This window comes from Pundamilia nyererei, unplaced genomic scaffold (assembly GCF_000239375.1).
Source record: "Pundamilia nyererei isolate P.nyererei 1_Seehausen unplaced genomic scaffold, PunNye1.0 scaffold00077, whole genome shotgun sequence".
NCBI classification, from domain to species: domain Eukaryota; kingdom Metazoa; phylum Chordata; class Actinopteri; order Cichliformes; family Cichlidae; genus Pundamilia; species Pundamilia nyererei.
Window position 1 is genome coordinate 622,964 of NW_005187478.1, and position 10,999 is coordinate 633,962.

At 38.9% G+C, this 10,999-nt stretch overlaps 1 protein-coding gene across 7 annotated transcripts in view; it reads left to right on the top strand.

The window, feature by feature from the left end:
• The first annotated feature begins 231 nt into the window (after positions 1 to 231).
• Positions 232 to 10,999, top strand: part of LOC102196174 (solute carrier family 12 member 7-like) — a 39,565-nt gene continuing 28,797 nt past the window's right edge. For 2 of the 7 annotated variants that reach the window (XM_005737549.1, XM_005737551.1), the window contains exon 1: positions 1,552 to 2,914. In XM_005737549.1, the coding sequence (XP_005737606.1) occupies positions 2,770 to 2,914 (145 nt within the window). In that variant the 5' untranslated portion in view covers positions 1,552 to 2,769. Of the gene's footprint in view, positions 446 to 1,551; positions 2,915 to 10,999 lie in introns of those variants that run through there. The other 5 variants (XM_005737545.1, XM_005737550.1, XM_005737546.1 and 2 more) reach the window with 4 other exon arrangements.

The window sequence follows — 10,999 nt, forward strand, 5'->3', positions numbered from 1 at the left end:
CTTTAAACGTCAAAACTGATCATTAGATTTTTTTTATGACACAACAGCAGTGAGTGTTCCCACCTTCTGCTCTTTGTAACTTAACACGATCTTTCCGTTTTCGAGTTTTGGACATGATTTTGGAGGATATCTTCGCAGTAGCGATTGACCGCAAAGTAAAGCTATCGGAAATGTACAACCCTACATCCGGTCTCAAACCAGGAAGTTAGCATTTTCTCGTGCACAGGGTCTTGTCACTACCCGATCCGTACCGGAAACCCGATCGGTACCCCGGGTAGCGACAGGTCTATTATAATTCCCATGAGTGGACCTCGCGCAGGCACTGGGTAGGGCAGCTTGGGGGTCCTTAGATCTTGTTGGCACACGCGCGTGGCGCGAGCGGCTTCCAGAGTGAATCCGCGCTGAACGGAAGTGCTTGTGTTTCTGTGTCTGCAGGTGAGCACAGGTAATGTAAGCAGAGTGAAGCTGTACAGGAAGTGTGTTCGAGAGATGTTGTTATGAACATAAACACAGCGTGAATGTTGGCGTGTGCAGTTTAAATCTCGTACATGAACTTGTGCGAAACTGTGTTTCACCTCTCAAATTGTCAATAAGGGGATCAGAGTAATCCCCAGCAGCCTGCTACATTATAAGCTGTGTAAACATACATAGGGGTGCACAATATTGTCAGTGTGAACAATACTGAGTATCTGGTTATTTTGTCAGCACAAGTTCTGAAATAACATAAGGAGCTGGTTACAGTGGTCCTGTATCATATTCATCGTATTCAGTGCACACCTCTGAGTTGAAGTGCTTGTGTTTCTGTGTTTGCAGAACAAAAGACAAGTAACAGAAAACTATTAGAACAACATGCTTTCTTGACATGACGTTCTTCTGCTTCCCTGGCTGCTGTGTCTGTGGCGATGTTGTTCACTTTGTGTTGTTGTAGCCTCCTCATGATACTCAGTTTGTGCTCCAACAGATTATGAGAGACAAACATAAAATCCTGATCTGTGGCACTTACTGGTTAACCCTACACATCGACTTCTGAATTCATTATTGACGGGAATTTTACAGCCTAAGAGATCTAGCTCACAGCCCACTGTTAGTCAGCGGTGCTAGTTTTGTACTTTGTGCAAATGTGTTGTTGTCAGCCAAGACTGAAGAAGTCGCTTGGATAAGTTACAAAATATTTCTTGCACTGAAAACGTCACACACAGATGAACAGAATCAACTTTCTGAGATGATTTGTCTAATTAATCTATTACGTGATTCTAATGGATTCATTAGAAATGTTACATAAAGGCATTTGTGTAGTTAATGTCCAGATTAATAATGCTATGTAGTGGATGAGGTCCAGGATTGGCAATGTAATATTAAAAAAATTAACAAATAGCACAAAAATGATACCATCCTCCTGGAGAGCAAAGAGCAAAACTTGAACTACCAAAATAATACAGAAAACAGCAGCAGTAAAGCTGCTTGTTCATACTGTCTTGCATTTCAGGGTGTAAATGGCATTTTTCCATGTGTCTCGGGTTTATGTTAGAGTAACTCAACAATGTGTTAAACTTTAAATACAAGTGGTATAAAATACATTAGACGAATACAGACATGTATAATTTCAGACCATAGTATATTTTACTATAGTTTTAAACCTCAAAAGCTAAAATGGCATTCTCAAGTAAGACATGTAGTTTAGCTTCCCTTTAAACACCTAACAGACGTGCTGCAAAATATACTGACAGACACAGACACTTTCAAAAACAGACACTTGTATAGTTTCTCAGTACTCAGACTTCACAGTACTGACACAAAGATATGATGTAACAGGTAGTTTATAGTTGAGTAAGACAGGCCCTGCCAGCCTTTTAAAGAGAAAGATGGGTAATAAAATAATTGTTCCCACAAACTAAACACAATGCATGTTTACTTGTGGCCGTTGTTATTCAAAGCTCACTCCTTTCCGCCTGTGACTGTCCATTGTAATCGTGGAACTCGCAACAGACAGGAAATACAGAGAAATAAAGAGGAAAGTCACTCTTCAAGATTTCCAAGGTGTTTCCTTTGCTGTTACAATGTGTGCGGACGTCAGAGAGCAAGAATATTCTGAATCGCTGTTCTTCCTCATTACCCATCATGCAATGTGGGAAAAGGAACACTCCTCTTGTTTACCTGGAAAAACACAGAGACGACAACTATTAGCCCGAAGGGAGAGGAACAAACGAAAGCAGAAAGAAACAGACTTAGGTTTGTCCTGCTAAGCATGACTCGGGTGTTCCGCTTCGTGTGGATGAGTCAGATCCTTTTTATATGTACTTCTGGATATTGCTTCCCTGCCGTCTTGCATTTCTAAGGTGTGTGCGAGAGAAGTGGGACGTCAGAGTGGGAGGAGCTGCAGGGCTTCCTCTGTGTGGACTAACTGTTCATATGGTAAACAGAGGGTCACGTGGGCCAACAGTGCTGAAGCAGTTAGGAGAAAAGGGAGGGAAAGAAACAAGGAGAGGGCGTAACTTGATACACAGGAGGACTTTGGCCTGCTTCATGTGCAGGAGGCGGTACTTTCACCCTGAGTCTAGAGGACATTGGATTACACACCAAAAAGAAGGGAAACAAAAGATCTGAGTGCCATGTTGTGGTTAAAGTGAAGTTTGGCCTGCCTCATCGGGTTCAGTCCTTTTATTTAGATTTATCTGGACACTTTTTAAAATCTGTTCTCTGTGGGAAAAGCCAGTGTCTTCCTAGTTTGTAATCTCTTCATAGTTTCTTCCGGGTAAAAGAAGAATCAAGATGCCCACCTTCACTGTGGTGCCAGTGGAGGATGTGGAAGATGGCAGCAACAGTGGAGCTGCAGCTGGAGGGAACAGACCTATCAGCTTGGGCAAAATCTTTTCAGAGGAGCAAGAGACTGACAATTCAGAGGATCCTTTTTCAGGTAGGAGTAAACAGTTCTTTGCTGATGTGCTCATACACAAGCCTGCTTTTTGGGGGTTTTGTGGTTGCTATCCCAGCATGCACTGCGGGAAGTATAGGTGTGCAATTTTGATAAACTGCATGCGTCATTGTGAGATTAAATATGACATTGGAAGCGCGCTGACACAAACAGATGCATGTTTTGACAGGCACATGCTTAACACATATAGACACCCACAAGGAAAAATGCAAAGTCAGAGATGAACTAGCTATAACTTGCACTTGGATGAGTCGGGCAGGAAGGAGGGCCTTGGTGTTGGTATGTATGCCTTAGCAGCCCTGAATGATGGTTAAGGCTCCTTGCCTCATTGCATGTGTTTCTGTATGTCAGTTCTTGAACAAAGCAACTAAATATACAGTAAACTAAAGTAACCTCAAACAGCAGGGAAGTTGAGTAAAAGAGGCCTAACTGTTTTACAGTGACAAAGTACAAAGTCTATATCCTTACGTGACATATTATTATACCATTTAAAATTACTGCCTGTTTTTCTTTCACCTTTATAACACTTAGTTTAACCATTTTTCTTTGTGCACATGTTGTACCTCTTTACATCCATCAGTTTCCCAGTCAACCACTTTGGGGGTTGGGTCAGGTTGTTTGTGCTACACGTTCCAGATACCTTGAAGTTGTATTTCGAAGCTTGGGAGCAACGCGACTTCAAATAGTAGTCTTTGTTTAATATTCAGCAGTGGGATTGTATGCAACAGCTGAAACATTTGGTTGTTTTCTCATTTTACTGCAAAAATCTATATTCTTGTGCTGTACTGTCTGAAATCTACCAAACTCCTCTTGTGCATTTCTGGCTACTCTTTTGCCACAGGACAAACGTGTTTGTTTTCTGGAAAGACAAAAAATTGCTTCAAGATTTTTAAGTGATAAAGAAAGTCATAATGTCAGCTGATATCTTTATTGTAATCTAGGTGTGCTTGTTCTTTTTATTACTTTAGACTCAAAAGTCTGCAGAAATGGCTTCGAATGAAATCCAATTACAAGACACTGCCTTGTTTAAATATTTTGATGAAGTAACTCTACTGCACAAGTGTCATGTTTATGAACAGGCATACTTTCCATTTAGGGAAAATTCCTGCAATAAATGTAGGTTTGTCTTTAGCTAAGGCATTTCTGGTTATTTTGCTTTGAACTCTGGTTGTCTTGCTTCTCTCTGAACTTCTTTTATGCCTCCTCTTTTGCTCATCTTTCATTTTTTATCTGTTTTTTGTTTTCTGACTTTGATCAGTTAGATTTCACAGTGAGCCCGAGTCACCCATGGTCATCATTCTGGACCCACCAGTTAGGACATGTTCCCCCAAAGCATTTGTGAGATTAGAGGCAGATTTGAAGTATCAGTAAAACAAGCATAACAGGTTAGGTTTTTTTATATTCTAACCCTCACTATAATAATGTTAAAAAGAGAGCAGACCCTCTTTAAACTCTAAGGTTTTACATATGAGTACCACATTAAAAATTAGCCTGCTTCTTAGTAGGTCTTAAAATGAGGTAAATACAGTCTTAGAAGAACTACAAACCATGACACGTTACTTTGTTATTTATTTGACAGAAATTAAGTGTACATGGTTATCTGTTTCAGAAAGAGAGTCAACGGTTAAACTTAAGAGCTCACAGACTGATCCAACATGCTTACTGGCAGGTTTTCTTCAACAAACCCAGTTTCTTTCCTTTTCCTCTCCTGTGATCCCAGTTTGGTGTTTTTAATGTTTAACATGTGCGTTTTTGTTCTTAATCCACCATCAGTTTAAGGACAAAGACAGTGACTAAATGCATTTATTTTCAGCGATCAGTCATATGTTGCACTCAGTCTTGTTGATGGACATTGTTTGTCACAATTTGGATAGCGCTAAATAAAATTACTCTCTTTTTAATCTAAATGTTAGACTCCACATTGACGCACATGATTTGTAGAACCAAATCACATAACGTTGGGGTGACTGTAGCTCAGGAGGTAGCCCAGGTTGGAATGTTGATGGTTTGATCCCTGGCTGCTCCAGGCAGGACAAATATCCTTGGGCAAGATACTAACCCCAAGTTGCTCTCTGAATGTGAATGTTAGCTAGAAAGCATTTACACAGAAAAAAAGTGCTTGTATGAACAGGTGAATGAGGCCAGTTGTGTAAAGCGCTTGTGGTCAGAGTAGAGAAGCACTATATAAGAACCAGTCCATTTACTATAACTGAAAACTTGGTAAAGAACCAATTTTTAATTTCTTGAATCTTTGAAAAACACCAAAGGTAACACGATTGGAAGGAGATGGAGCAAAGTGATTACCAAAGAACTATTGGCTGTGGACTTGACATGTCTTGGCATGATAAGTATCATATTCTTAAGAAAAAATTTGAGGTATGCAGAATATGGATGGTATTTAAAAGCCATGCTGTTAAGAAATAGAAAAAGGACCTGAGAGCTGTATCTGGCATTTCAGTTGATCTTTCTACAGAAGCTTCGTCAAAAATGATCTCAGTGGACGGCTGCCTCCTAAGAACTCATTTTTAAGACGGGGATAAAAGACTGAAGTATGCCAAATTATAGAAGAACTAATGTGAGAACGAGTGGCAACAGGTCTCATGAAGAGATGAATCCAAATTTGACATTTTTGGTTCAAGTTATTGTCAATACAGAAGAGGTCAGGAGAGAGGTCCAACATCCTTACAGCCATCTGTAAAACACGTTGGAGGCTCTGTCATGGTTTTGGGCCACATTTCAGCTGGTGGTGTTGGGACTCAAACACCACTACCTTGCATGAGCATGTATGTGTCCACCATCCGCATGTTTTTTTTCTGAACATAGGTTACTGCCTTTCTTTCTTTCTGTTATGAGTTTGCGTAAATGCATCGCTACATTTGGGCGCACTCTGAGGAGGGTGCATTTGCTCGCAGATGAAAGAGTGTGCTGTTAAAACGGCGCTATTATTATCATTTTTTTTTCTGTTTACTGCTTCTATTAATTCCATCATTATTAACTTACTCATGGCCAAGTAAATCAAAAAATCACCCTTGTAAAAATGATCGACAATAGGCTCAGCCTATCGTCGATAGTCGATATATTCGCCCAACGCTAACTGACAACGTTTCAGTATGACAGTGATTCCAATGCAGTAAAATATACCTGCATAGAAAAACACACAATGGAATCAGTCATGGATTGGCTTCCCCAGAGCCCAGACCTCAACCTTATTAAAGCAGTGTGGGATCATCTGACCAGAAAATTGAACAAAAAACAGACAAATCCAAAGAAGAGCTTTGGAATATCTTTCAAGAAACCTGGAGAATTATTCCTGAAGACTACTTAAAGAATACCAGGAAAACTGTGGAAGACTCAAGGGGCTGATACCAAATATTGACTTTCAAGCTTTTTAGAATTGTACAGACTCAGCTTTAGCTTTATATATGGTGTTGTCATATGTGTTTGCAAAATGAATAGTTTTAATAAATTGGTGCTGGTAGGGCTGTGTGATACGACCAAAATCTCATGTCCCGATATGAGACATCTATCGTCCCGATAACGATATAAATCACAAAAATGGAACATTTTCTGTAAATTCTGTGAATCTCGGGCAGCTCGACCTGCGTGAAGTGTTTCCAGCTGTGTGTCGTGTAGCTGGAGTCGAGTTTTTTAACCGATGCATGAAACGATACAATTATAGACATAAGTTGTAACGGACGCCGTTTTCTTTGTGAGTATTTATTACACGGCGTGCTGCGGGGAAAAGCCTGTTCTAACGTTTGAGTCTAAGGTTTATTTTTAGCACCTGGCGGCTCTTTTTGAATTCTCATCCGTAATTAATCTGCTCTTTCACATGATTCAGTTTATTTTGAAAAGTCTCAACAGGATCTTGAGCTTTATTGTGAAAGGTTTATGTGGAACAAGCAGATACGTGGTGGTTTTACCGTCGTTGTTGCTAACGACAACGCATAAAAACAAAGGCTTGTCTGTCAGTAGTGTGGTTATATTAACTTTAGGAAATGAATATAGCCACTACAGTGACCATCAAAACCATGAAACAATATTGCCGTAAACAGTTTATTTTGCGACACCACGAAATAAACGACAGCGTAAAATGAAACGACAGACGTTTTTATATCGTCATCCGATAGATATCGTTATATCGAACAGCCCTAGGTGCTGGTGTGTGTATATGTATATATAATACAGAGTGACGTGATATAAAAGTAGTAATTTTACACATTTACATAGTTTTTGTTCTTCGTATTATTAAACGTAGTTTTAATTTATTCATTCTTTATTTTTATATTCTATTTTATTTTTCTATTTGAGTGAGCTTCATTCTTTTTGTGTGTGTGGGTGATTTGTTGTTGTTGTTGTTTTTTACCTCATTTAATGACTTTGGGGGTGTTTTGGGGGTAGTGGTTTATTTTCAGTGCTTTTGCTCTTTTAAGATTACATTATGTCAACATATAGGACAAGGAAATTATTTAAAATTGCTTGGAGCCCACAGGGGGGGGATGAACAGGAAATCCTCCCCTGAAAACCTGTATCTCTTACTGATGCTAATGAGGGAAAAATAAAAAGGTTTCCAAACAATGTAGACCCTCTGTTATCTGTGTATCAAGGTCCAACAGATCCTTTAGAGTGGTGACCCTATAAGAACTCATAGTGTAATGTAAAAACATTTTACTACAACTTTACTCCTTACAATATGTCCTTTCTGGAGAAGACAAAAGTCACAGATTGCTCTGCATTCGGACAGACGAGCACACACGTACGCACAGATTTATGCACAGTGCTGAACAGACAAGATGCAATCTGTATAAACAACTCATCATTTTCCAAAGAAGTATCCGGTGTCATGTGTACAGTGTCCTGTTTCATATTGTCCCTCTTTTTGCTTGTCAAGTTTTAGCACATAGTTTTGACACATGCTGAGATTATTTGTTTGCTTTTGAATGAACCTCACTGATGAAACTCAAAAAGCAGGGCATCTCTATGAAAACGAATACAGAGAAGAAGACTGGAGTAGTAAATGATAACCGGTCATGTTGTCCTAGAGACACACCCAAACTACTTGCCAAGCAGTAGACAAACCGGAGTGTGTTGATCGCTACTGTAAAGCAGAAATTTCACTTTTAATTCAATTCAGTTTTATTTTATTTACAGCACAACAAATCACATTAACAGCTGCTTCAAGGCGCTTTTTATTATAAAGTGAAGTAAGGTTGTGAGGTTTGCGTTGCATTTTTTTTCCAAGTTTCCTGCATCTCAGAGAATCTACAGGAAATGTTTCCAGGCAAGTTGGCATCTTCCATACAAATTACAGCCAACAGCGGCAATCTACTAGCAACCAATGCAATCACAAGGAGGTATTTAGTACACACCTTCATTGCATGCAGTTTCACCCAGAAAGCAACCTTGAGCAACCACTCACCAATTGTTGGAATATACACCAACTGGTTGGGTCACTGCCTGGTTTCTAGGCTTATGTGACTGATACCTTAGATAGAAAGAAGAATACCACAGTCAGGATCTACAGACTCTAGATTTAAATATAAATCTAGGGCTTTGTTAGCTGAACAGTTTCCTCCCTTAGAGCTATGCCAAGCAAATTGGTTGATCACATTCACACAGACCACCTAACTGGTGAGTTGGTGTACCAACCTTTGCAGCTGATCCTGTCACACATTCTTGAAACTATTATTTAAGAAGTTTAATATTGTATTTAAACATTTGCCTAACAAGGGAATTAAAATTACATGCCAAAACTGTTTTTAACATCCTTGTTTACAGTGAATTGGAAATGGAGATTTTCACCCATGGTTTATCCACTGTTGCTCTTTACACCTTAGATACTCCTCGTCCAGCAAATTTCCTAAACTCAGCATTAAATGTCTTCATAGCATTTGTCTGTTTCATTTCGAGGTGGTTCTCATGTCCTCCTTCTTTCTCCAACGCAAAGGACATAAATCGTCATGTGTAGCTCTGTTTTCCATATGTTAGTAACTTTGGGGTTGGAGAACTGCCAAAAGCAGCTGCCACCCTGTTTCCTGTTTAAAGGATGTCTATTTTGGGTCAAACTGTTACTAGCTAAATTGTACAGGGAGTGTTCACAGGGCATGGGTTTGTGTTTTTGTTTGTTTGTCATTCTAACCCAGGGGCTCTCAAATCACATGCCACAGATAACCTGGTGGGCTGGTCCTGCAGGTGTGCTCCGAGATGTCATTTATAATACCTGTTTGTTTGTTTGTTTGTTTGTTTTGTTTTTTAAATGATTTAAAAAAAAGTCTAGTTTTGAGTTTTGTACTTGTTTCCCAAGAATCATGTGAGTTGTCCACGCTAAGCAACACATGCATGTAACATGTGTTTCTGTAAAGAAAAAAATATTTGTGCCAAATGTCAGATTACAAAAATATTTTTTATATATATATTTTTATGCTCACCTTAGCAAACATATCATTTTTTGCAGCCTTATGAAATTTCCCCTTGTGGGACTAATAAAGGTATATCAAATCAAATCAGATTAACTGACACTTAATAACAACTTACATGTGCCAAATGGATTTTAGTGTGTTTTAGTAATTTAAATGGATTAAACGTTTATTGAACATAGACAAAGTCTATGTGGCATTTTGTACATATTGAAATGGAGACCTCTGCTGGTTAACATGATTACTGCATCAAACTGTCAGAGTCCTTTACGCTCACTCAACGAACTTTCAGAGGACATTTAGAACTCAGCCCATTTTAGAAGTCTTTTGATTTTTACCTGATAATATGATGATTTGCAAATTGTCTGACATGACTATATGATGACAGACCATGTTCCCCATCAAACAGTTCTGACAAGATCTATACAGAAAATGAATGCAAGCTGACTTTGTTTTCCTAAGTAACCTATTAGAAAAATTAAACACTGGCACATGAGGTTTAGATAATAAAAAATTGGGTACTGTACACCAACAGATGTGGCTTGAAATTAACGTTGCTTTATGCAGCTATGTACAGCAGTCTCTTTCAAATGCTTGTTTCATAGATGGGGTGCCCTGGGACACCATTGGAGGAAAAACTCAACTTTAACAGGGCAGCCATCGGCCACGACTGCTTATGTAGTGAGGGGAAAGAGAAAAAAGTAGCTCATAAGGACACTTGACAGTGACACACACATAGGACTCCAAGCTAACCCATTTGTGCTGTTGATCAACACTATATCATGTTTGGTGGATTTTACCATGTAATTCAGCTAAGAAATAGTCGATTCTATATAGACCTTGAAGTGTGCTTGTGTATCTTTCTAGATTTCACACATCACATTTTTATCTAAAACTTGCACCACTGGTGAAACAGCTATTTCACCAGTGGTTCTGTTGAAAAGTATTCACATATGGAGTTTTGATATATCTAATCCCATTAAGAAGCTTTGAATTTGCCCAGGATGTCATTTTACTATGACTGTGTTTTTAATGACTTCTGAGGTTACATTGGCCCGCCACAACCTCTACGACATCTTGTGGAACAAATTGCTATCACATGAAAGTATAGCCCGGCTCTAATTCAACCTTACTTGATATCTCTTTGGCAGAATACAAAAGCATTTTAGACATTAAGTCACAGCTTCATATTCTTTTGATAACTCTATTTCACTTTGCAATATTCAAAACCAATTTACATGTGCTGGTTCTTATATAGCACATTCTTACACTTGAGGACTCATAGCATTGTACAACTTGCCTCATTCACCCAAACACTTTTTTCTACGTATCTAACGTTCACACTCCAATGGATGCATCAGAGACTTGGGGTTAGTAGCTTTCCCAAGGATAATTGGGATTGAAACACTAACCGTCCAATTAGTAAATGATCTGCTCTACCTCCAGAGTTATAGCCACCCTAATTCAGACACAAGGATTTGCAAAAACTAAATTTTAATGATCAGTAACATTGAATCAAAGGTTAGTGAATATGATTACAGTTAGAGTTTGCTGATATAGTTTTGATAGTAACCGATAGCTTTAGGGCATGAATAAGCACGCATACATACCACAGAGCAACACATATTTGAGAGTTGGGTTAAAGCAGATG